At 51.4% G+C, this 25,223-nt stretch overlaps 10 protein-coding genes across 10 annotated transcripts; 8 read left to right on the top strand and 2 right to left on the bottom strand.

The window, feature by feature from the left end:
* Nucleotides 1-893: 893 nt before the first annotated feature.
* On the top strand, nt 894-1,277 carry N7474_001377 (uncharacterized protein; the record flags this gene model as incomplete). Its single annotated transcript, XM_057192792.1, has 1 exon — nt 894-1,277. One exon carries the CDS (start codon nt 894-896, stop codon nt 1,275-1,277), a length of 384 nt encoding a protein of 127 aa, XP_057057745.1.
* Nucleotides 1,278-1,384: 107 nt separating this feature from the next.
* On the top strand, nt 1,385-2,338 carry N7474_001376 (uncharacterized protein; the record flags this gene model as incomplete). Its single annotated transcript, XM_057192791.1, has 1 exon — nt 1,385-2,338. The coding sequence occupies one exon, from the start codon at nt 1,385-1,387 to the stop codon at nt 2,336-2,338; it is 954 nt and encodes a 317-aa protein (XP_057057744.1).
* A 222-nt stretch (nt 2,339-2,560) lies between these two features.
* Nucleotides 2,561-4,523, top strand: hem14 (oxygen-dependent protoporphyrinogen oxidase; the record flags this gene model as incomplete). The annotated part of the gene is made up of 3 exons (XM_057192790.1): nt 2,561-2,926; nt 2,983-3,681; nt 3,738-4,523. 3 exons carry the CDS (start codon nt 2,561-2,563, stop codon nt 4,521-4,523), a joined length of 1,851 nt encoding a protein of 616 aa, XP_057057743.1.
* A 569-nt stretch (nt 4,524-5,092) lies between these two features.
* On the bottom strand, nt 5,093-5,731 carry N7474_001374 (putative RNA binding protein Pym; the record flags this gene model as incomplete). The annotated part of the gene is made up of 1 exon (XM_057192789.1): nt 5,093-5,731. The coding sequence occupies one exon, from the start codon at nt 5,729-5,731 to the stop codon at nt 5,093-5,095; it is 639 nt and encodes a 212-aa protein (XP_057057742.1).
* A 227-nt stretch (nt 5,732-5,958) lies between these two features.
* On the top strand, nt 5,959-6,511 carry N7474_001373 (cytochrome b-c1 complex subunit 9; the record flags this gene model as incomplete). Its single annotated transcript, XM_057192788.1, has 5 exons — nt 5,959-5,970; nt 6,029-6,048; nt 6,152-6,217; nt 6,300-6,348; nt 6,452-6,511. 5 exons carry the CDS (start codon nt 5,959-5,961, stop codon nt 6,509-6,511), a joined length of 207 nt encoding a protein of 68 aa, XP_057057741.1.
* A 653-nt stretch (nt 6,512-7,164) lies between these two features.
* N7474_001372 (putative ubiquitin-protein ligase E3 component (UBR1)) lies at nt 7,165-13,665 on the top strand (the record flags this gene model as incomplete). Its single annotated transcript, XM_057192787.1, has 1 exon — nt 7,165-13,665. The coding sequence occupies one exon, from the start codon at nt 7,165-7,167 to the stop codon at nt 13,663-13,665; it is 6,501 nt and encodes a 2,166-aa protein (XP_057057740.1).
* Nucleotides 13,666-13,996: 331 nt separating this feature from the next.
* Nucleotides 13,997-15,692, top strand: N7474_001371 (uncharacterized protein; the record flags this gene model as incomplete). Its single annotated transcript, XM_057192786.1, has 2 exons — nt 13,997-14,154; nt 14,219-15,692. The coding sequence occupies 2 exons, from the start codon at nt 13,997-13,999 to the stop codon at nt 15,690-15,692; spliced, it is 1,632 nt and encodes a 543-aa protein (XP_057057739.1).
* Nucleotides 15,693-18,367: 2,675 nt separating this feature from the next.
* N7474_001370 (class I SAM-dependent methyltransferase) lies at nt 18,368-19,259 on the top strand (the record flags this gene model as incomplete). The annotated part of the gene is made up of 3 exons (XM_057192785.1): nt 18,368-18,459; nt 18,516-18,766; nt 18,826-19,259. The coding sequence occupies 3 exons, from the start codon at nt 18,368-18,370 to the stop codon at nt 19,257-19,259; spliced, it is 777 nt and encodes a 258-aa protein (XP_057057738.1).
* Nucleotides 19,260-19,625: 366 nt separating this feature from the next.
* Nucleotides 19,626-21,122, bottom strand: N7474_001369 (retrograde regulation protein 2; the record flags this gene model as incomplete). The annotated part of the gene is made up of 4 exons (XM_057192784.1): nt 19,626-19,773; nt 19,862-20,196; nt 20,264-20,650; nt 20,898-21,122. Coding segments are annotated over 4 exons (1,095 nt in total), but the record flags the coding sequence as incomplete, so codon positions are not given.
* Nucleotides 21,123-22,003: 881 nt separating this feature from the next.
* N7474_001368 (acetyl-CoA synthetase-like protein) lies at nt 22,004-24,324 on the top strand (the record flags this gene model as incomplete). The annotated part of the gene is made up of 7 exons (XM_057192783.1): nt 22,004-22,142; nt 22,207-22,578; nt 22,628-22,727; nt 22,839-23,302; nt 23,359-23,557; nt 23,621-23,749; nt 23,811-24,324. 7 exons carry the CDS (start codon nt 22,004-22,006, stop codon nt 24,322-24,324), a joined length of 1,917 nt encoding a protein of 638 aa, XP_057057736.1.
* Nucleotides 24,325-25,223: the final 899 nt, after the last annotated feature.

Here is a 25,223-nt window from a genome sequence, read left to right as displayed (position 1 = left end):
AGTGGAGGGAAATTACTGATCCTAGGTATGCTTGCGAGCCCCGCTTTGATGGCAATGACTTCATTGGATCTTCTAGCAGATCCACTTTCGACGGACTTAGTTTTCATCATCTTATTATTGTCGGTGTCAGTCGTGAGCCTCCCCCGCGTTAACGCTTGCTCTCTAGATGCATTCTGGCTTTGTACCGGGGACCTCGGTTTGGCCCGGCCGCATATGATCTCGAACTCCCCCACGATCCACGCTGGATTGTGGTTGGTGCGGGAGACGCCACATTAAGCCTCAGCATGGCTGCTTTTTCTTGGGTCAGTCTCAAAGGGGGGGCCTGAGAAAAAAAGGTGATAGGTACAGATTAGAGGATGGAATTGGGGCTCGCGCGAATGCTGTAGGAAGACACCGCAAATGCAATATAAACCACCACGATGTACCAGTATATATCTCGAAAAGCCGAGAATGTCTGTTCGTAACCCAACTCGACTAGATCGTTTCCATGACTGGTGAGGCCCCAACCAGAATACGTATTACCAGTAAAATAAATTTAGCAACTATACCTTAACAAACAGTCCAGAGAACTCCTAAGCCAGGTTCTCTATCCCCTTTGGGAAGATCATGTTTGCACTGTTTGCATATTGTATCACATGACCACTCACAGACCCATTTTGGCGCCTCCGGATTTCCTTCAGCGCAACAACTCACTGTCGCGATTCCACTCGTCGACAACAACGGAATTTGTCACTCTCGACCATACTGACAGATACCATCACTCATTCTTTCCCTTTCCCTTCCATACAGCCGAGATCCGCTGTCCGACTGAGCGCTCGTATTGGGTGGCGTCGCGAAACATCCTTTTTGCCCGTCCTTGAGCTCGTCCTCTACGCCTCTCCTCCTCCCTCACCATGCTTCCCACCATTACCGTCGGCTCGCCCCTGGCGGAGGCGATTGCGAATGTCATCCCGCCGAAACTGGTCGAGTTCGGCTGGAGTGAAGATGGAAATGATCCGGCCTTGATCGAATATGTCGTCCTGATGCTTGCCAACGGCAAGTCACAGGAGCAGATCGCCACCGAACTTTCCAACGACCTTCTCGGCCTCGAGGAAGGCGACACTCAAGCCCTCGAGTTCTCGAAATGGCTGTTCGGCCAAGTTGACCTGCTCAACCAGCAAATCAACGGTGTCAGTGAGCCTGTGCAGGCGATTCCTTCCATGGGCCAGGAGTCAGTCATGCAAGAGGCGAATGGACAGGATGCAGATATGGTCGATGGTGCAACCGACGCGATGTGAGTTTTTCCGCCCTCTTTCTTCACAAAATACAAGTATACTAATGACGATTCATAAATAGACCCACTGGACCTAGAGCCATGCGCGGCGCAAGACAGGGCAGAGGAAGGATGCTCAACCAAATCAACAAGAGTCTCGATCGTGGCGATGCAGCTCTTCATCGCGTTCAGGGTCAGCGAGGCAACGGACGCGTCGGTGGGCAAAACCGAAACCAAAACCAAATGAGAGGCCGTGGCCGAGGCGGCCGAGGCGGAATGGGCATGTACGGCAACAACATGGGCGCTGGAATGCAGATGAGCCCCGAAAACCAGATGCAACTCATGTCCATGATGGAGGAACAGGCACGGATGATGTCCCAACTAATGCCCGGCTTTGTTCCCCCTGCAGTCAACCCGGCTTTCCAGCAAAACGGGGGCCAACAAGGGCGCTCTCTCTTCGATCGAGTTGAGCGGCAGGGAGGCCAGCGTTTCAATAAACGTGGACCGCGATCGAATGGCGCCGGGGACGGAGTCTCCGCAGACGTGGATATGGACACTGCCATGGATGGGGAGCAGGATGAGAACAGCACCTGCCGCTTCAACCTTCGATGCACGAAGAAAGATTGCCCGTTCGCCCACCAATCTCCAGCTGCTCCCGAGGGCGTGGCGATTGATGTATCTGATGTCTGCTCATTCGGCGCTGCCTGCAAGAACCGCAAATGTACCGGCCGCCACCCCTCACCCGCCGTGAAATCGGCTCACCAGGCCGAAGCGATGTGCAAGTTTTTCCCTCATTGCACCAACCCGCACTGCCATTTCCAACACCCGAGCATGCCACTTTGCCGCAATGGCGGCGACTGCAAGACCGAAGGATGCAAGTTCACCCACCTCCAGGCCATGTGCAAATTCAACCCTTGTCTCAACGCGCATTGCCCGTACAAGCACGCCGAGGGTCAGCGAGGGGCCAACGTGTGGAAAGCCGGAGGCCATGTCAGCGATCGCAAGTTTGTGGACCACGAGAATGGACCTGAGGAGCTGATCAAGCCGGAGGGTGAGGGCGTGCAAGGCCAGGAGCTTGCGATCTAGGAAAGAAAATGATGCCATGTACAATCCGAATTTGTGATGATGACTTGGGAGATTTCCGGGAAGGGCGTTCCAATTTGTTTTGCATTTTGCTTGTTTGTAGGCCTATGTACATAGAAGAATTATTCCCCTTGGTGCGACAACCACGATTCGTTTCCAGGATTCTTCATGACTCTAGCTCTGTAATATTGTATGTGCTTAAGTAAGCCCGTAGTTAATCTCTCCATGCGGCGCATTTCCTTCCCCAGCTTGTTTGACCTCGTCCCCCGCGCCGCGGACATGCGATCATTATGTGTCTCTAATCATACACTCAGAGTATGGCGGCGACGATTACTAGTCTCTGTTCTCAATGGCCACCGACGCGCATACAATGTCGCCGTGCTCGGCGGCGGCATCACCGGCTTGAGCGCCGCGTGGATGATCACACACCACCCCTCCTGCACCTCGGTCACTCTCTACGAGAAGTCATCGCGCCTGGGGGGTTGGATGGATAGTGAAACCATTCCTGTGCCCGGCGGAAAGGTGGTGTTCGAGTATGGTCCGAGAACACTCCGAGGCGCGTCGCCGACCTCGAAACCTCTCCTCAACATGGTATGAGCACTTAGCTTGCCATCACCGCACACAGACACTAATCCAACCTGCAACAGATCGCGAGGCTAGGCCTGTCCGCTGAAGATTTCATCATCACCCCGAAAGACCATCCCGCCGCCGTCAATCGCTATATATACTACCCAGACCATCTGGTTCGCCTTCCCACACCTATGCCCGGAGCCGGCTTAAAAAGCAACATATTCAACCTCGTTCAAACTGTGGCAGACGAGCCATTGTTCAAGTCGTTTCTTTCGGGCGTGTTATCGGACCTGACCACGCCACCGCGAGACCCAGCGGAGTGGACAAGGGACGAATCCATGGCCAGATTCATTTCTCGCCGATTCAACTCCACCATTGCAGATAATCTCCTCTCCGCGGTCATGCATGGCATCTATGCTGGTGATATCGACCGATTGAGCGCCCAGGCTCTGCTGGGCGGACAGCGCAACCTCGAGGCGCATGGCGGGGTCCTGGCCGGTCTTTTCAAATTAGCCATCGGTCACCGGAAGATTGTGCAAATAGATGATTATTTGGCATCTATATCCATGGGCGACGACCTTCTCGGGACTACTTCCTCCATGGGCTCGGATCTGGCACAACGCTTGGGCAAGGCTAGCACGTTCGCATTCAAGAACGGCAATAGCAGACTGGTCGATGCCTTGGAAGCCTCCTTGAAGAAATCTCCCAAGGCCAAGGTGGTTAAAAGCGCAGAGATCACCTCTCTCCAGAAGAAACCCAATAGTCGCCAAATCAACGTATGCTCACTTCGCTTTGTCCTTGCCCCCTCCTGATCTCTAATGCGCGTTTCCAGATCACATCTCAAGCAGACGGCCACCGAACCTTTGAGCGTGTCATTGCCACAATACCAGCGCCTGAGTTGACTCGGCTCTTGGCTTCAAGTAACCACTCCCAGGGATACGCCCCCACCCAGACGATCAAACGACTTGAGAAACAAAACTACGCCACCACGGTGAGGGTTGTGAATCTATATTACGAGAATCCCTCTCTACTGCCCCCGGGAATCAATGGTTTCGGCTACCTGATCCCCCGCTCCATTCCCTTCGACCAAAACCCAGAGTGCGGACTTGGAGTGATCTTTTCCGCCGGTGTCGCCAACGACGGCAGTCCACTGGGCACGCAGCTCACCGTGATGTTCGGCGGCCACTACTGGGACGGCTGGAAGGACAGCGACTACCCAGATCACGACTCCGCCGTCGAAATGGCTCGGACCATGCTGGAGAGACACTTGGGAATCAAGGAGAAACCACTCATCACGAGCAGTAAGCTGCAAAAGAATGCTATCCCGCAGTATACCGTCGGCCACCTGGACCGCATGTATCTGCTGTCCAAAACAGTGCGCGACGAGTGGGACAAGCGCCTCACCCTTGCAGGGAACTGGTACAACGGTGTCGGCGTGCCTGCCTGTGTCAAGCAGGGCGTTCTGGCCGCACAATACGGCACCCGTGCAGTTTGGCATGACCACAACAATAATGACCCGTTGAGGAGATATGGCACCCACAACTGGGAACTCGAAGGCGGCCTTGTTATGCCTCCCATTCGACTTGATGAGTGGGACAACAGCGAGATGGCTACCTAGTTAGTGGTCGTGGTTGTTGTCGTTGCTTAGCGTGGCGCCAGCTTGTTCTTGTTGTGTATACTAGGTGGTTTGTACTAAGGAGAAGGAGAAGGAGATCTGTACATGTATCTAATTCGGGTCTTTGACAGATAAAAACAACATAAATGGAATATAAATAGATCACAGTACCTTGGCACGTCTTCAACGCCATTCCCAGCTCGCGTCTTCACTTATCATTTATTCGTACATGCACTTCAGGTGGACGCGTGTCGACAAATGTGGTGTTGTCCAATCATCGATGCGACGGTCTCCGTAGGCCGGATGCCGCGGTGCAGGTGATTGTGAGGTACGCAGTGCTCGCTCGGAGGACTTTATGAGCCCATGAGAAGCCGGTGAGTTTGTCGGACATTCATTCAAGCGTGCTTTTTCAAACATTGAGTGAAAATGGGCAGTGCCTGGGACTGGGAGTCTTTCCTGGTTGGAATCCACAGCGAGGCACAGAGGCAATTGAGGATGAGGCGGACGGAGCGGAATTTTCGACTCGAATAATATTCGTAGACAGTCCCGGCTTGGACAAGAAGAGAGGGAGATCAGACACTCTCTTTGGCGTCACCCTCCTTGTCGCCATTGACATCAACCCCAAGCGCATTCAGCTGTCGCACAAGCTCCTGGATCTTGATCACTTTCTCCAGCTGCTCAGGCAGCAGTGCCTCGCCCTGGTTCTTCTTGTCGCGTAGATCTCGCGCCTGGCGGAGCTTCTTCCTGAGATTGCGGGCTTTCTTCTCCTTCTCAGCCTCAGCATCCACAACAGATTCTGGCTTTGTTTCCACAGGAGCAGCAGCAGCAGGAGGAGCACGCCAGTTCTCCGACTCCACACCCTTCTTCTCGCCCTCCCCATCCTCCCCCTCAGCCTTGGCCCTCTTTCGCGCCTCCCGCCGCTTGGCGTTCTTGTTGCTGGCTGCGGTCCCGCTGCTTTGGGCGGCCGTCTTGTCGTCTTCGCTGCTCAGCCCATCTGCGCCCGGCACGCCACCCTTCCCGCCACGGTTCTTCCAAGCAGCTGCCGCGCGATTCTTGTACAGCTCCACGTCCTCGGGGGGCTTGTAGCCCGGGCGGACACGAATTTCGCGGCGTTTGGAGCCGTCGGCTCGCACGGAGGAGGGGATGTAGCGCTCTCCGGTGGCGGCGTCGGTGGTGATTCCTGATTTGGAAATGCTGTCAGGCGTGGCCATATTGGAAGAAACCAGTGGACCAGAAATTGATGCAGGAGGAATAGTTAGTAGTAGAGGTACGCACTGAAAGTAGTTAGTAAAGAGGAAGAAAACAGTCAGGCGGGCGGCCAATCACGGGCGGAGAATGCCGGCAGTTTTCGTGCTTGCAACTTCTTCCGTCGTCTTCCTTGTCTCGTCTCTCTCCCACTCCCATATCACCTCTACCCACTCGCCTCCCTCCGTCCACAATGGCTGGCTCAGTGAGTTGCCCTCAATTGATTTCTGCTCGACGAGCCGTGCTGACTGTTGCAATCCCAGATCTCCAACGTGATCTACCAGTTCGTCCACCCGTCCCTCAACCCAGACCCGGACCTCCCCCGACCACCGACTGCTGGTCGCATACCTGCCAATGGGCTAACCATACTATTTTGTACTCTCCAGGACCTTCATCCGCAAGAACGCGATCTTCGTGACCTCGATCTTCGCCAGTGCCTTTGCCTTCGAGCTGTGCGTTACATCCCGACCCGCGAACTCTGTTGTGTCAAACAGAAAGACACTCTGACTGACCCTGTTCCCTATTGCGAAATAGTGCCTTTGATACCGGCTCCAACAAGATCTGGGATGCTGTCAACCGCGGTGTATGTCTGTCCTTGAATTCTCGTCTCTGTCACGCTCTTCCCTGTTACACCCCTGATCTTTGGCTGAACCTTTACTGACTCTTTCTCTCTTTCGGTGGCTCAGCGGCAATGGAAGGACATCAAGTACCAGTATATGAATAAGGAGGATGAGGATGAGGATTAAGCTGTGAGAAGATCTGTGTGATTGAAGATGGGCGCAGCTCATGGGGAAGCGCCGATGTGGCTGTCCAGTCATTAGAGAAGAGTGTCTGTGTTGATAGAACTCGATTGTATTTTTCTTCTTCTTCTTCTTCTCTTCTTATTATTCTCCCTTGGACGTAAATAGAGGTAAGTTACTCGGTAGTACATGGTGAGGGTCTCGGTCTCAGTCATCAGTGGCGTGGAGACCGACCGATGACACCGATGTCATAGCCAATCTTCTCCGCCTCGAGTTCTTCAAAGATTCACCAACCCTCTCCCTGTCTCGGTGCGCGACAGTCGACGGACCTTTACGATCTACCGTGATCATCTAATTATTCTGCTCTCACTTCTCTCTCCCCACCCTAGTTGTGCCCGTATCAACCTGCCAACGCATTGCCAAACCGACCCCCACTACCCAGAATCCTATCGAATCCTTGAGACACAACAGCATCCTGCATTGACCGATCATCTTGACCTCGACCTGACACACTCACATTTCCATTTTGTCCCCATAAACCCTCGGGGCCACTGCTCGCCCTCGTTTGGCTTCCGTCTCCCGCGTCCAGCTCTTCTCTCGGCGCTTGTGACAGTCGACCGGCTGCGGCAACCCACCTCTCGCCCGCCGCCGAAAGAGCCATGCTCATGCTCGCAGAATGTGAGAGAATTCTCGGCAATGGTCTCCTGAGCCTACCTGCGCAACACAATTTCCGCTATGGCCCGCAGGCCGAGCGCGCCCTCCTAGAACTGCTTTTCCGATCACTCGTGGGACACAATGAAGAGCTCATCGGCCACCTGTTTCCTGATGGTCTCCCGACGGGCCCCTGGAAGCTGGCCGAGGCCCAGGGAGCCCGTGAAGGCGCTGAGTATAGCGAGGCCGCGCGAGGCAAGCGATGTGGGCATATCTTCCGGGCTGGCGAAGCCACCTACCGATGCGTGACCTGCGCCGCGGACGATACATGCGTGCTGTGCAGCCGTTGCTTCGATTCATCGGACCACACGGACCATCAATATCAGATCTCGCTCTCGTCTGGGAATTGTGGCTGCTGCGACTGCGGCGATGAGGAGGCATGGAGACTACCGCTTTTCTGCGCCATTCATACAGACAGCGGCAACGTCAAGGGGAAAGAACGTGCACAGTGCGAGCTGCCGGTCGACTTGGTGTCTTCTATCCGGCTGACCATCTCGCGCGCCCTCGACTATTTCTGTGATGTCATCTCCTGCTCGCCGGAACAATTACGCCTGCCTAAGACCGTCGAAGGCATCAAGCAAGATGAAGTCGAGTCTCGACTGGGCCCCAGCTGGTATGGAGCGGGCGACCCAGAGGAGGAGGAGCCCGAGTTCGCACTCTTGCTGTGGAACGACGAGAAGCATGCCATCAAGGATGTTGCGGAGCAGGTTACTCGTGCCTGTCGTGAACGAAACAGCTTTGGCGTTGCACGGGCCCACGAGACACACGACATTGGTCGCAGCGTCGTCAAATACTCCAAGGACCTGCAAAGATTACTGGCTGTGTCGAAGATTATCGAGGAGATCAAAGTCACGGTCACCGTGCGCTCTGCACGCGACACCTTCCGCGAGCAGATGTGCGCAACGATTGTCGAATGGCTAGCCGATATTGCTGGGTGCAGCATCCTCGAAGATAACGAGATCTTCAGACAGGTTGTTTGCGAGGAATTGCTCAGTCCGTGGCGGAAAGGGAGCGGTGCCTACAATGCGGATATCGGAAGAAAAGGCATTGATGACCACCAACGATACGACAACCTAGCCGCGCGTTCCATTATGCTCACAGTATCGCCCCAAGGCGGGGTAGTGGTGACGACTGGTGATGATGATGAGGACGAAGATATCGACGACGCCAACGACCAAGACATGGACGAAGATTGGGTTGAAGCGCATGACGACGCGGATGATGAAGATGACGAGATGGAAATTGAACTCGCTACGCAGCTCCAGGCTGACGACAATGAGGATGAAGATATGGACATGGGCACTACCGATGAAGATATTGCTGCCCGCATGCGCATGATAACAGCGCTTGCTCGTGCTCGCGTACAGCGGATGGCCGCCCGATCTCCTGAGGCGACGGAGCAGCCTTCAGCGCAACAAGATCGGTCAACACCGTCTCACGAGACGGGGAACCAGGCTCCTCCCTCCGAAGGCTACGTGGCTATTCCGCGAACTCCGTCTGGTGTAGTCAAGCCCACTCCGGCGCGGACAGAGAGTCATTGGCAAGTTCGACCGCCTGTTCCTGCGCCGGGCGAGAAGGTTCCAGTGTACGAAGATCTGTGGCAACGCACTCGCTTGGATTGCCTGGTCCTTTATGACCTGAGGCTATGGAAGAAGACACGGACCGATCTGCGGGATCTATATATCAGCACTGTCGTCAACGTGCCCCAGTTCAAGCGGATTATGGGTCTCCGCCTGTCTGCCTTGTACACGGCTTTGGCCCAACTGTATCTTATTGCGGACCGGGAACCAGACCACTCCATTGTCAACCTATCGTTACAACTTCTGACTACGCCCTCAATAACGGAGGAGATTGTGCTGCGAGGCAACTTCCTCACCAAGGTCATGGCCATTCTCTATACTTTCTTAACTACCAGACAGGTTGGTGAACCGCAGGCTGTCAACCCGAACGCTACGCTGGCCTTTGATGGATCGGTGACCAATCGACGCCTGTATCATTTCTTTCTCGACCTTCGCTACCTCCTTCAATCAGAGTACGTGCAACATCGGGTGCGCACCGAGGAACAATACCTCTCCCAGTTTCTGGATCTTGTCAAGCTGTCGCAAGGCATATGTCCCAATGTGCGCGCGGTAGGCGAACACGTGGAGTACGAAACCGATACCTGGATCAGCGCCTCAATTCTCATGCGCGAGGTCAATCGGTTGTGTCGCCAATTCTGCGAGGCATTCCGCAACCCCGCAGATGACAATGCCCATAACCTGCTGAGGGCTATCAAAACCACAACGATCACCACGATCGTGCACTCGGCTGGCGTGGAACGCAAACGATTCGACCAAGCAGAGATCAAAGAGGAGATCCGCTTCAAGACCCTGCCACCATTCGATTTCGAAGTCGGTCCATCTGGTGAAGTCCCTTGCCACCGCGTGATCGAGTTTGTTGTTGATCGCGGGTGGATCAGTTTCCATCATGCTCTACACTATACCCTCTCATGGCTCATCGAATGTGGCCGCAACATAAGCAGCGATGCGATGCGCAACATCCTCTTTGAAGCCGCCCGTGCTGCGAGGAATGAACTGCACGTTGCTAAAGCTGCCGGCAGTAAAACTGTTGATGATAGTCTCCTCACTCTCGGGCCGGAAGATTTACTTCTCACAATGTTCGACTACCCGCTGAGAGTTTGTGCCTGGCTTGCGCAGATGAAAGCTGGGATGTGGGTTCGCAATGGTCTCAGCCTACGCCATCAGGCGTCGCAGTATCGCGGCGTTTCGTCTCGCGATTTTGCTTACTACCGCGATATCTTCCTTTTACAGACGGCGCTGGTGACCTGCGACCCTAGCAGGGTACTTGCATCTATTGCACATCGGTTCGGGGTGGTGGACTGGATGGCCCGAAATTACATGCCTCGCTCTGGTTATGAGGATACCCAGATCATTGACGTCGCGGAGGAATTTGTTCATTTGCTTGTCATTCTGCTGACAGACCGCACCTCCTTGACGGCTATCGATGACAGCACGCATTTGACCCGTGAGAACATCAGTCGTGACATTGCCCACGTTCTCTGCTTCAAGCCCCTCTCTTTCTCCGATCTTTCTGGTCGCCTCAGTGACAAGCTGCTTGACTCGGATATGTTCCAAGATGTGTTGGACGAGATCGCCAATTTCCGCCCACCGGAAGGCTTAAGTGACACTGGAACCTTCGAGTTGAAGGGCGAGTACCTCGATCTGATCGACCCTTATAGCGCGCACTACACAAAAAACCAGCGCGACGAGGCAGAGAACATCTACAAAGAGTGGGTGGCGAAAAGAACCGGCAAGAAGGCGGCAGATATTGTGTTCGAACCGAAGCTTCGCCCAATCAGTTCTGGCATGTTCTCTGAGCTGCCCCGTTTCACGGGGACTATGCTCTTCGCTCAGATTGTCCACCAATGCCTGGAGTACGTTGTGACGTCCAAGGAATGCACCCCAAGTATTCCGCCAACGCGGGTGGAGACTTTCCTTCAGGTGATTCTACATCTTGTTCTTGCCGCAGCCTTGGAGGACAACTCCCAGGAGACCGAGGGAACCTTTGAGCAGGAGAATTCCTTCAACTGGCATGCTCTGTCGAAGACGCGTGAGATCAAGGCAGGCAATCTCACCATCGTTGGTCTCTTGGAGAAGATCTCGGTGATGAATGAGTTTGCTGCCTGTGGGCCCAAGATTCGTCACATTCTCAAGCGACTGTGGCAGAAACGCCCTGAAACCTACATATCGGCAACTGCCTCGCTCAAGTTCCCGTTCGACCGCATTGACACCAACTCTCCTGCCATTGACGCGGACAACGAGAAGGAGTTGAAAAAGAAACAGGCCCAGGAGCGCCAAGCAAGAGTGATGGCGCAGTTCCAGCAACAGCAACAGCAGTTCCTGAACACTCAGGGCGGATTCGACTGGGGCGAAGAGGATTTCAGCGATCTTGAGTCGGAGACTGGGACTGCCACTGAAACGAAAACGTGGAAGTATCCCAACGGTACCTGCATTCTATGTCAGGAGGAAACGAATGATTCCAGACTCTATGGCACCTTTGCTCTTATTCAGGATAGCACTATTTTGCGACAGACGGATATCCGTGACCCGGACAGGATTCGAGAAGCACTGAAGACTCCGTCAAGTCTGGATAGATCAGCCGAAAGTTTGCGGCCATTCGGGGTTGCTGGTGAGAATCACACGACGATCAAGCGACTGGACTCTTCTGGTGGAGAAGTCATCAGTGAGAAGATCGGTTTGAGCAAGGGCTTTAACCCGAAGAGTACCCTGCGTGGACCAGTAACCACTGGCTGTGGGCATATCATGCATTATCACTGCTTTGAGGTTTACTATACGGCAACCGAACGGCGGCACAGCCACCAGATTGCGCGCAATCATCCGGAGAATACCATGCTCAACGAGTTTGTCTGTCCCCTGTGCAAAGCACTCGGCAACGCGTTCCTTCCAATCACTTGGAAGGGCAAGGAAGAGTCTTATCCTGGTCCGCTGAACACGGCGACTTCATTTGATCAGTGGATGACCACTGGTCTGAAGAACGCCCTGAATAATCAGCAGAATTTTTCTGTGCTTATGGAGAAGGAGAGGTCATCTCAGCAATCCTACTCAGATCTTTTCATCGGCTATCTGTCGAAAACCTTTGTCCTGCCACTCTCCACTAAAATCGATCAGCTTATGGCTTCTTCACTCCCAACGACTGCTGCTGCCCAGTATCTTTCGTCGTCACGGATGGCTATGCCGGGTCTTTTCCCCTCGCCCGAAGACATCACACCATCCAGCCCGCTTCAGCAAGTATCCAGCCCGTCAGACAGCCCCATGTCTGAGCTTCTTCAAATCTACAAGAGACTGAAGAAGACGCTTAAAGTGAATCACATCAACTCGGTGTTCAACAACTCGCCCGAGACAATCGGTAATGACGATCTCGTCCACACGGACTCGCTGATCCGGAGTTTCGGGTTCAGTATCTCAGCGATTGAGATTGCGCAGCGTGGCGTGGAGTCTGAGCCGGGTTCGACGTTGCTGGACAAGATTCCTTCCCTAACGCTGACGCATCTGCGTGTTCTGGCCGAGACGGCTCTCACCTATGCTGCGGTTGGATGTCTTCACTCCTCCAGTTCACCGAAGAGCCGTCCAACGCAGGAGTACCACGAGATGCACCGGCAGAAAATCTGCCAGTTGCTTGTCGGGCATCCCTGCTTGAGTGGCACGCCACTGCTGAATGATGTTCGCAATATTGAACCTCTGCTTGCCATAGACACGTTTGTGTTTCTGGCAGAGTGCTCGCTTTCGCTGCTACCTGTTCTTCATGTCGATGTGCGCCATCTTATTCACATGTGCTATGTCGCGGAGATAGTCAAGGTTGCCGTGACATTCATCCTCTGGCCGCTGGGACTGAAGGAAGAGATTGCCGAGCATGGGGAAGCGTACCTATTAGACGCGGAGCTGTCGGATGAGCAGTACGGGGTTACGAAGCACTTCTTCGACTCGGTCGTTGCCGAGCTCAAGGCCAACTCCGTCGGACGCGCCGAGGGTTCGTCGTTCCCTGCCGAGAGCGGCTACGTCAAGGATGGAGAGGAATCTGCCACGCCGGGCGTCATCATTGCTATCCGCCGGCTGGTTTCAAGCTACGCTTTGGCCTTCCTGCGCAAAACCGCGATCTTGCTACATGTCCAGCACGGTGTCGAGTTCCCCCACACCGGCTTCACGGACATGGGTGCATCCGAGCTGGAGCGTCTGACAAAGGCCCTGCATATGCCCTCGCTCGACGAGATTTTCCTGTCCGTCAACCCGGCGCGGAAGAGCAACAGTCCCTTCGATGCGGTCATATCCGGTTGGATCTTCCACTGGAATGCCTCGCGCTCTGGAATTCGCTTCGAGGACCACCGGCTCTGGCCGAGTCTGCCACACCCTGCCATCTTCGAGCTTGTCGGTCTGCCCAAATACTATGACAGTCTGATCGAGGAGGCGAACCGCCGCCGGTGCCCGAACTCGAAGAAGGAGCTGACCGACCCGAGCATCTGTCTCTTCTGCGGAGATATCTTTTGCTCGCAGGCTGTCTGCTGCCAGCAACACAAGTTGGGCGGATGTAACCAGCACTTACAGAAGTCAGTTTTTCCATTATCCCTCTTGCTAGATTACCAATCGCTAATCTTTGTTCCTTCCAGATGTGGCAAGAACATCGGCCTCTTCATTAATATCCGCAAATGCACCGTTCTCTACCTGCACAACCACAACGGCTCCTGGCATTTTGCCCCGTACCTCGACCGACACGGCGAGGTTGATCCAGGTCTGAGACGCAACCGTCAACTCATACTCAACCAGAAACGCTACGACAGACTCCTGCGTGATGTGTGGCTGTCACACGGTGTTCCCGCGACCATCAGCCGCAAGTTAGAATCGGAGATCAACAACGGTGGATGGGAGTCGCTCTAACGGTGTACTAAAGAAAAAGTTTGGGTTTGGCCGGCGAGTAGAGGTCGTTGTTGTTGCAGCAAGCCGGCGAACTGGAAGACGGGTTGCTTGTTCCCAATTTTTTTTCCTCCATATTGGGTTTCTTTTTGCATTCACTGTACTTTCTTTCTCGCTTCGGGTTGGATTCTCTTAGTGTACATCAGACTATTAGGTCGTTGGATATGATCATGGCGTCTCTCTACTTGTACAAATCTCGCTATCTTATCAATGCCAAGATCTCTCTCCTCAACCTCCAACTAACTTTCTTTCAATGCAAGTCCGACCGCCGTCCAATTCTTAGAAACACCCCGCCATGAACAACGATCAATTCCGGCGGCTGCTTGCTGACAAGTCGGTCTCCTCAACATCCAAAAACGCATCCTCCCCATCAGCCCGCGATGCAGCCCCGGGAGGCGCAACACCCAGAGGAGCATTGGGCTCGCGCATGCGCTCCAGCATCCCCATGACACCGTACGCCACCACCTATATTTCTGGTATTATCCTCTAATCCCCAAAGCTAACATCCCTTTCACAGCCGCTCCGTAACAGGCATCGACTTCGCGCGCCAGCTAGCCGACCAGCGCAACGACCAACGCCCCACAAAGCGATTCAAATCCTCCGCCGCCCCAAAGGGCACAAAACTCCCATCCGGATACCAAGACCGCGCACAACAGCGCAGCACACAAGATGACGACGAGATGGATGAGGGCGGCGGAGATGACGTCCAGAAACGCGTGCGCGCGCTAGAGGAGATGGTGAAACTGGGCCAGATTGATCAGGGTACTTTTGAGAATATTTGCAAGGAACTGGGCGTTGGTGGAGATGTAGGCAGTACGCATATGGTTAAGGGGCTTGATTGGGAGCTTCTGAGGAGGGTGCGTGCCGGGGAGGATGTTTCGCAGGCTAAGGAGAAGGAGGTTGCGTCTGCTCCTGTGCAGGGAGACGCTGAGGAGACCGAGGAGAATGCAGACGAGGCGTTTGAGCGGTTGATGGAGGAGAAGGGGATGGAGGAGATACAAGCTGCACCGAGGGTGAAGGAGAAGAAGAAGGGAACTATGGCGCCACCACCGCCGCGGAAGAAGACTCGAGATGAGATTCTGAAGGAGCTTAAAGCTAGCCGTGGTGCAGCTGCACCACCGCCGCCGCCGGAGCCATCGCTCGGGTCCAAGTTCAAGAAGTTTGGTGATCGGAAGCCGGAGAAGAAGCGGTTTGTTGAAACGGACGAGACGGGGAGGCGGCGCGAGGTATTGCTTATTACGGATGCGGAGGGCAACACGAAGCGGAAGACGCGCTGGCTTGATCCGCCGGTTGAAACCAAACCTGGACTTCCTATGCCTGACAAAAGTGTGCAGCCACTTGGGATGGAGGTTCCTGCTGAGATTGCAGCGAAGGCTGCAGCTGCAGCTCCACCGCCAGAGGAAGAGGATGATGATATCTTCGCGGGGGTCGGGGCCGATTACAATCCCCTCGCCGACCTGGAAGATGATGAAGGGTCTTCGTCAAACGAGGAAGGCGAGGACACTGCCCCGAAGCGTGAAAAAGCTCCCAAGGAAGCGGAGCACCCTGCTATTGATTCTACAGCGCCTTCCAAACCACGCAACTACTTTGCGACGGGCGCCTCTGTCACCGAACCCGAAGAACCAGAAGATCGCTCCAACCCCCTCGCAAAGGATCCAACCATCCTCGCCGCACTCAAACGAGCAGCAGCACTGCGCCAAGCATCGCCCTCCGCCGAGGACGAGGAGTCCCAGGACAAAGATGCCGCTCTGCGAAGCAAGCGGTTCCTCGAAGAGGCGCGGCGCCGAGATGCGCTGGACGCGGCGGACATGGACCTTGGGTTTGGGGGTAGTCGGAACGAAGACGGCGAGGATGAGGAAGCGGTTCTGCTTGATTTTGAGGAACGCGGTGGCAAGAAGCGGAAGCGGGGCCCCAAGAAGAAGAAGGGGGATAAGGATAGTGCGGCGGACGTGATGCGCGTGGTGGAGGGGCGCAAAAAGGATGCGGAATAGTTCGATTTAGCTGTGGTTCTTTAATTCAAATACCCCGTCCGAGCAGGACCTGGCTTCAGTGCCACTGTAAAACTTGTAAATCCGTGGGTGGGTGGATGTTGTGCCGGAGTATGAGCTTAATTACGCTTAAACTCGATCCCCATCTGGTGCCGCCTCCCGCCAGCTGATCCAAACGTAACACTAACCTCACGACATACAGACTAATCCTAGCTGGTTGGAATATGTGCCACTCGGTTCTCAAACAGGCATCGGGTCTCTCATTCACTGGGTGGCCACATACTACTAGATGCAATCTGGACCTGGTGCCTTCCCAAAGAGGTCAAGTTCTCTCGTTCACCAGCCAGCCAGCCCATCATAAATACCAGGCCTGCCCCCGTCTCTCCTCCCATTATTCTTCCTTCCTACAACTCCTCTTCCCCCTCTTCTTCCTACCTCGTTTCTTCCCCTCCTGCTTCCCACCTCCCACACCGTTCTTGTCTTGCCATGTTTCTTATCTTTTCCCATCTTCCTACCATTCCCCACCATAACTTCAAGACCTGGCCATGCGTCTGCATGCATCTGCTCTTGCGAACGCCCTCTTATCAGGTAAGAACTCTAGCGATTTTTTTACCACTCTGGCTTCGTGTGCGCGCCACGAACCATCTCTCTGTAGACCTCCGGTCTCGCCCCCTTGGAGGCACTTGCCATCGCCAGAATGAGTGGAAGACCTTACTCAGCCCTGGGCCCCGGCTGATGGAAGACGATTTTGTCTTCCTTTGTCCTTTAGGTATCTTCGCACCTTGACGACTATCGTCGGCAGCATTTGTCTTGCCCCGGGCGAACAGCCTGCCCGACTGCTAGTCGACATGGCATCTTTTCATCTTCTTGAAGGTAAGCATCAAAGACACTTGAATGGGCAGTGGCCAATAGATCTGCCACTGATCTCGCATTTCCTTGCATCTATCGCACTAGCATTTTTTGCATATAGACATATTCTGTGCGTAGATTAAGTCGGAGGTGCTTACACCAGCTTGAATAGCAGGCTGACGACGGTGCTTCTCTGCTTTCTCTTTAGGATTCTTAGGAACTACGGCATCTCCACCACCTCGACGCACACGACCGACGCCTGCACTCCGTGTCAGGCGTGTACTGCTTGGTAAGTTTCTCCCAATATGCAGTTTGTATCGTGAAGCTAACATGCCTGCTGTAGGAACTTGAGAACTCCCATGGAGGCGATCACTGCTTTTCAGCAGCTGGCACCGTCAATGTAAGTACCGCACTTGATATAGGACGAGAGAGTGGCCGATAATAACATCTGGCTCTCACTGTCCTTTTTTTCTTGTAGGGGGTGCTTACTCGGCTTGTTTACCAAGCTGACGATGTTCTTCTTCTTATTTCCTCCAGAAACGGTGTCGACTTACACTATCCGTTGAGTTAACGCGGCGAAGCTAGTCCCTTGCGATATTATTCTTGGTGATCCATTAGGCTAACAAGCCACCGAGGTACTTTAGGATTGGACGAGGAGCTCCTCATCTTGTAGGTAAGCCCAAATGTTACTTCCGAGGGAGCGGCCTAGATCAGTCGCCGCCTCATACTTCCTGCTTTTAGTGCTTACCAGCTTGGCTTGCGAGCTGACTGCGTTGTTGGTTGGCTCGGGTCCATGGACTGTGCCAGCTTCAACAGTTTGGTGGCTGTGGCAGTATGCAACCTGGTAAGTCTCTTGGATATAATTGTTGTCTATTTGTCACTGATAAACCTCCTTCAGATAGTAGAGCATCCAAGCCACTGAACAAGACTCTGTTTCGGCTTTTGCCAACACCCAAGCACACCATCGAAATGGAAGCACCTGCTGTCGCATCGCGGAAGCTTGGATTACTCGTGTATTATGCATCTTGTCCATAGTCAATATCTATGAACTAATGCCTCCGCAGGAGCATTCACATATAAGTTGCATCTGGGGTTTTGCCAATATCATTTCTGAAAACACGTGTTCTTGCTAGAGCTAGGCAAATAGAACCGACGAGGTAAGTTGGCATGCGATGTGGCTGGCTGAACTGCATGAGAGTCACGAACAACAACGCGAGTCAGCGAGAGTGAATGTGGCGTTGCCTCATGATTAGGACTTTTGAAGAAACTGAGAAATGCTATGCTCTGGGTGGGTGGGAAAAAAAAGCCAGCGCGAAAAAAAATTTATTGTGTTGATTGTTGGTTACATAAAGCTTTGGTATTTCTGCAACGCAGTCCGGCGGTTCATGCATTTCACCCTTAAGAGGTTGAATATCAAGATTTGCTCTTCATTATTCGTTAAGGGCGCTCTCAGATGCTCGATATTCTGCGCCACTATGCACCATTGGGTGAGATTTCAATATTTTACCCTTTTAGACGACGATAACTTGGGATCGCATTGGTACACGGCATTTACTATAGGTAATAGTTGCCGAGAACCATGTGTATAAATACCGAAACAATCCTTGCAGAGCGAGAATTGAACACACCCCTGAAGTCAATTTCTTCTTTCTCACATCATGATAAATATTCAAGGCCCTCCTACCAACATCCTAAATACCCGTGATAAATATGCCTTGGGTAGAAACCAAAAAGAATCCGAACGGTAGGAAAGACCTAACCTCGTTTCGCGAGAGGATAGTATTTAACGAAGGTTTGATGCAACATCTAGGCTAAATGCACAGCACAATATGCTCCTGAAAGTGTCCCAAAACACCCTGATCCATCCATCGATCCCTAAAGATAGTGTTTTATCTGTTGCAGATATTGCGACAGGGACCGGGTGAGTCTATTGTTCTTTTCTCACGAAGGCCTATGGCTAATGAATGAACGAAAAAGCATTTGGCTGAAGGACGTTTCGCAAATGTTGGAAAACTCCCACATCCGGCGTTACTACCATGGGTTTGATATCTCACCGGAACAATTTCCCAAGGATCCAGGGAGCATCGCGTTTTCGGTTCACGATATAACGAAACCATTTCCTAAAGAACATTGGAATAGGTATGACCTAGTCCATGTGCGACTATTGGTTGTTGCTCTCGAAGAATCTGAATACAAAGCTGCAGTTTCCAACCTCTATACCATCTTGAGTATGTCTCTCCCGATCTGAGTTCTATATTTCTTCGTTCCGTTGTTCATACCTATTCAGAGCCCGGCGGCTTTCTTCAGTGGGAGGAGGTCGATGAAGAAACATACATATCAGATTCCAACCCAGTCATTTGGGAGATTCGGAGATGCTTTAGTTCTTCACTCAAGGCCGAGGGAAAATGTTTCCAAGCATCAGCAAAGATCTACGATGAGTGCATGGCAGCTGGTTTCCTGGATGTTGTACGGCTGGCCTATGACTCAGATTGCGTTAGTAATGTACGTCTCGACACAGAGGAAGGACTTGCAGCACTTATTGAAACGCTATATGCCAATTTTCTCTTGCGATCTGGGCAAGTTGATGACGAAAAGGCGGCATTAAGGCAGGCTGCGGAGTTGATCGAGCAACATTGGCGCCTTTGTGAAAATGGAAATTCTCCGCCGCTGAAGCTGATGAGGGTCGTTGGTCAGAAGCGACTACGTGATGGGTGCCTATAAGAATGAGAGTATTCCATGTCTGTGGTATTTTCGAACATATGTCAATTCTCAGAATAGTCTTTGCGAGCCCTGCCGTCGCCCCTTGTACAGCCAACGCGCCAGTGCCCGAGGAACTGCTACATAAGAAGGCAATGAATTTGTAAGACGACAATTGCTGAAAATTAAAAGTAATGAAAATATGAACTTTCCTTGGTTCACAAGATAGCCGATTTCTTGGGCGATTCTGATAGCATTGCAAAGGGTTACATATCTCTCTGGTGACAGGCAATGCTATATTATATGTGCTATTGGATGGATCAAAAAGATCACCAAGTTAACCTTCATGGTTGACATGCCGGGATACCAATTCAACATCGCTCGCAATGATCAATAGGTGTATCGAAAGCCTGGTCTGCCCTCAAGAGTGACTTCCCCTCCCGCTTGCCTTCTATTCTGGATCCAGAAGTAAATCGAAGTGGAACACACGGACAATATCTGCAACACGGCTGCTGTTAGGCAGGTATAAAGACCGGGCCTATTGACAGCTCCGACGATAAGTGAGTAAGTTATCCAAGGTGTTAACATCTCCAGATGTCAGGAGCTAAGCTAGGGGGGAGACTAACCTGTAGCCAGGGGCATCTTGGTCACGAAATGTTAAAGACGCAATGATACCCCCTATGCCGCCCATTGCAACCAGGGTAGCAGAGCAAAATGCACGCCTCCATTGTCCAACAATATTGTTTGCTTGATAGGTCATGCAGAGGGGGTTGTTGGCATTAGCACCACCGGACACCAGAAAGCAGCCGAAATATCGGATCCCGCTGTTTGACGTGAAACCCAGTAGGCCAATACCGATGATCATTAAGATGCAATTCATCACCATAAAAGGTGCACGAAGCTGCAGTCGGTCGGAGAAATATGCCTGTGCAATCCCAAGGACTGCAGAGAATGCTACACCCTGGATCGGATATTTCTCTTCTTAGCTGCCGTGAACCATTATGAATAGAAAGTGACAAGGACCGTACCGGAGTAGTAAGACATAATGATGCTACCTCACTGAAGCCGAGATCATTCTTCAAAATAGTAGGAAGGAAGTAGAGGGTGGCGTAGGTAACATTCGCAGTCACACCGAAATTTGCGGCAAAACACCAAATTTTCCAGTCCAGCGCGTTCGAAAGATATGGCAGTAACTGAAAGGCAGGAGTGTCAACATCGGACCGATCTTGCTGGATCCTCTCAATGACGATTTTGGCCTCTTCCTCATTCAGAAATTTCCAAGAAGTCGTTGCCTCCTCGGGAAAGTCAACAATTAAGAGAAATCCGAGTATTCCGGCCGCGCAGGTAACAATCCCTTCGATGATATAGACCCATCTCCATCCGGCACGGCCAGCAATTCCGTCCATCTGGATGAGCTGAACAGAAGTTAACGATGATTTCCAAAAATGTATGTTCAATATTATGATGTCAGGAGAGCTCGTTGTAATGGGACGAAACCTACACCATAGGCCAATATGCCTCCAAATCCAGAAATGAAGGTGGCCGAGAGATAAAACACTGCATTTCGTTTGGCCACTTCCCCTATGAAATAGTTAATAAAATTCAGTCGTGCGTAGCAGGAAGCTGTGAGGAACACTTGCTTCGAATATACCACGTGCTCACCAAGTAAACACAGCTCGAAAAATAACCAGCTTCGAGGATTCCGAGAATGCATCGGAGAGCAAGCATCGGTTTCCATGACTTGACGAGCCCTTGACCAACAGTGACAAGACCCCAGGCGACAACGATGAATGCAAGAAATCGACGGGGCCTTACTTTTCTTGCCATTACCGTCATGGGTGGTTGGAACACTATGTAAAAAGGGAAGAAGCAAAAAACCAGGAGGGACTATATGTCGCCAAGAAAAGTCAGCAATGACATTGAAAGGGCAAGACCTTGTCACGAACATAACGATTCCCCACAAGATCAAGGTCTTGTTTCATCCCAGCAACAATCCTATTATCATATGGCTTGTCAGTGTTGTGCTACAACTGGAAGTCACCGCGGAGATTTGAGAAGATAATCAATTCACAATATACACAATGGGGGCTCACGTAGACTGTTACTTTGTCAATTTTGCACTATCTAGCTCTAGGCCAAGGGGTAAGACATACAGAAAGATTGACACGGTCAATAACCGCGATTGTGTACAGCAGGCCGAGAACAAGGCATATCCTGCAATCGATCTTTCTTTTAATGGATTTGATTTTCGAGCTATAAGCGACACTGGCGTAGGTCGATTCTGCTCGGCCGAGTTCAGCTACATCTTCGGCGTGCTCGGGAAAAACATCACATCGTTTTTCTTCCATTGTATTTGGTGAAGAAAGCATCCGAGGAACGAAAATGAGATCAACAAAATAAGTTGGGTTTTTCGGTGTGATAAGATAATGAGCAAAGCCAAGCTTTTCAAAATGGCCGAGGGATAGGGCTTAGAAATACCCTGCGCCGCCGGCTCGACCTCCCGGCCGCGGCCGGCGAACTAAACCTCGGTTTATTGCGTCGAGCGAGAGATTATGTATTTAGAGTTGCATCACTTTTACTTTGATCTTTGGGGTTTTCTTTTATTGTTAGTATAGACCTAGAAGCCACAGTGTCTTTGTTCTAGGTTTTCCACGATTACCAAACTGCTCGTGATCCTGTGAACTTCATATCAGTATGGATTTAGGTAAGTCTAGTCCAGACTAAAAACCACCTCCAAATATCTGCATCTTGTTCATTGTATTATTCAAATGCTAACAAGTACAAAAGCGATAGCAACAGCTGGATTGACGGCGGGGTTGGCGTACCTGAATGCCAAACTAGGCATTGCAGATGACCTAAATCAACTGTACTGTGAATGGAAGGGAAATAGAGCGAATGACCTTGCAGGTAAGCCAAAATGGCATCCAATTCAATTCAGAAGATTTGGTTAATCAAAATGGCTATTAATCAGGCAAAACTGGGCGCGTGTCCCCTTGGTATCATTTCCAAGACCAAGTGAATAGAATGCCGGACGATGAGATCTGTATTTGGACATCAGAAATCCAGTATACATGGAAGGAAACATATCAGAATGCATGCCGATATGCTCAAATGTTGCTCGATTATGGCGTTCGACCAAATGAATTGGTCTCAGCATACATGATCAATAGGCCAGAGCTCATGTTCCTTGCCCTTGGGGCATGGGCAATCGGTGCGGCACCTGCCAATATTAACTACAACCTGAGCGGAGCTGGTCTTGTACATTGTTTGAAGATAAGCCATGCTAAGTTTCTCCTTGTGGATGGCGAGAGGGACTGTGTCTGGCGAGTTGAAGAAGTGAAGAGTCAGATACAAGGGGGAATTGGGAATGTCAGTTGTGATTCTCAATGAAGACAAACAACAAGACATTTTGAAAATGGAACCTATCAGTGTGGATCACAGATTAGCATCAGCAGCATCTCTGGACTCCACTTTGTTCTTGCAATATACGAGGTTGGTATTTCAGTTCTTTTCGAAAAATTTTGGCGGCGTAACGTTTGTTAATTGCCGGGATAAAGCACCAAAAGCGCCATACAAGCATGACGACTAACATAATTCTCATAGTGGATCGACCGGGTACCCGAAGTCTATCCCTTTCAGGAATCGAAGGGGATCTATGCTGATATATGGCGGCATGAAAACAACCATGGGCCTTAAACCTGGCCCCCGGGGGGACAAGTGGTATGTTCCGATGCCTCTGTATCATGGCACAGGATTTGTGATTGCCATCGCTTGTATGGTCAACGGGTTCACTCTATGTTTAAGCCGAAAGTTCAGTGTGTCACATTTCTGGCCTGAGATTCGGGAATCAGGAGCCACTGCATTCGTGTATGTTGGTGAGGCCGCTCGGTATCTTCTCACAAACCCTGCCACCAAGGAGGACAAACAGCACAATATTCGCTTGATGTGGGGTAATGGCATGAGACCAGACGTCTGGAGTCGATTTGTCGACCGATTTGGCATAGAGACAGTTGTGGAGTTCTTCAACAGCTCCGAGGCGATGTTGGCACTAGAAAACCGATGTTGTGGTAGGTCATTAACGTGGTACTGATCTGCTTTTCTGTACACGCTGACACTATTTCAGGCCCATACAGACAATTCGCAGTTGGATATCAGGGTGCCATCCGTCGTTTCCTGTCACGTAACTCTTACACTCCAGTGAAAACCAATATTGAGACTGGTGAGCTATGGAGAGACCCTCGAACTGGGTTTGCCAGAAGCTTGCCATGGGATGTTGGGGGAGAGATTCTGGTGAGATGCAAGACTGAAGATGACTTCGTTGGGTAAGACTATCCGCTACCATTTTTGTTCTAAATTCTGCTAAAGGTTCCTCCTAAAATATTTAGTTACTATTTGAACACTGAAGCATCAAACAAGCAGTTTGAGCGCAATGTGTTTAAGCGAGGGGATCTATATTATCGCACTGGAGATGCTTTGAGACGCACACAAGATGGAAGATGGTTCTTCTTAGACCGGTAAGATGGCTTATTGCACAGCGATCCTTGAAACTCTTGGTCTTACTAGTTCAATATCCAGGATGGGGGATACATACCGTTGGATGAGCGAAAACGTTTCCACAGCTGAAGTTGCTCAAGTATTGGGCCAATTTCCTGGCGTCGTGGAAGCCACCGTCTACGGTGTACATGTACCTGGGTACGATGGCCGGGCAGGATGCGCTGCACTTCTACTTGCTTCCGAGCTTCAAGATGACGGCCTTGACTGGACGGCATTTTTGCATCATGCTCGGTCGAGATTGCCTAAATACGCTGTGCCGGTGTTTCTACGCCTGCTTTCCAGTCCATCCTTAACTGGAAATGGAAAGCCGAACAAAGCACCATTGAAACGTCAAGGTATAGATCTGAAAGAGATTATGGCAGATGCTCAGGCAGAGGAAAAGCTTTCGGATAGGATGCTCTGGCTTCCCCAAAGTCTTGATTCATCAAGAAAGCATGGGTCCCAAGTTCTGAATAATCAGAAGCAGAGTTATGTTACCTACAATATGGGTGATTGGGACATGCTCGAACAGAATCAGCGAGGAGAAAGGATTTGATGGCATTGGCTCCTTGGTTCTGATAGGTCTGTCTTTTTTCAAAGACGAATCAATCTGTAATCATGCGGCAGTATTGAGAATGATATTTTATCTTACTGCAAACAAAGTGATCCCTCTGGATATCTACCAGAGAAGCTCAAGTATACCCGATATGGTATTTTGATGGTTGGGAATATGCCCAGAATTGACAAATCCCATAGACAATCTCTAGAGCGCAACTTGTATTATTGCAGCTTTGAGACCTATTATATGAATGCATGGCCATCAAAGATTGACCCAATCCCTTGTTCCCAATTCGGGAGAATGCTGATTGGCCACGTTAGTTTCAAGAAGGACTATTCCAGCTTTCTCTGACTTACTCTTCATTTGTCCATGGGTCCAGATTAAGGAAGCCAGTATCTTGAGAGAATAGTGGTGCATTAATCAAGTCCAGATCTGCAGACTGTAGCACTGTCTCATTCTGTCTCTCACGCGGCTCTGCAGATTCGAAATTTGCCATTGCAGTATCTGAGTCTCCACAGCCATCATCGTGTATTTTGGCATTTAAGAGCCCTTTTAACGCTCTTTGAACAAGATCAATAGCAATTGAAGCTGACCAAGAACTGTGACGAAGTTCCTCTAGGACTATTAAATGAAGATCTAGCTCGTGACGAGCATGCCTTCGTATCAAGGAATTCTCGGATTGGGCAAAGAAGAGATTCAGATGAATTGCGGGTTTCATGACCGTTATTCTGGAAGTTTATTCATTAGTATGCAAATTAAGACAGAAATTAATCGGAAAATAAATGATGAAAAGCGCACGCACATTGTAGACTCCAACCACCTAATTGAATCAGAAGCCGTTAGACGATTTAAAACAGCACCGATATTGTCAGCCGCGCGTTTTGCACTCTGTATCA

Source organism: Penicillium riverlandense (genome assembly GCF_028828495.1).
Source record: "Penicillium riverlandense strain IBT 135883 chromosome Unknown utg000001l_segment0_segment0, whole genome shotgun sequence".
In the NCBI taxonomy this organism is placed as follows: domain Eukaryota; kingdom Fungi; phylum Ascomycota; class Eurotiomycetes; order Eurotiales; family Aspergillaceae; genus Penicillium; species Penicillium riverlandense.
Note: the sequence above shows the minus strand (reverse complement) of the source record. Positions and strands in the feature narration are given on the sequence as shown.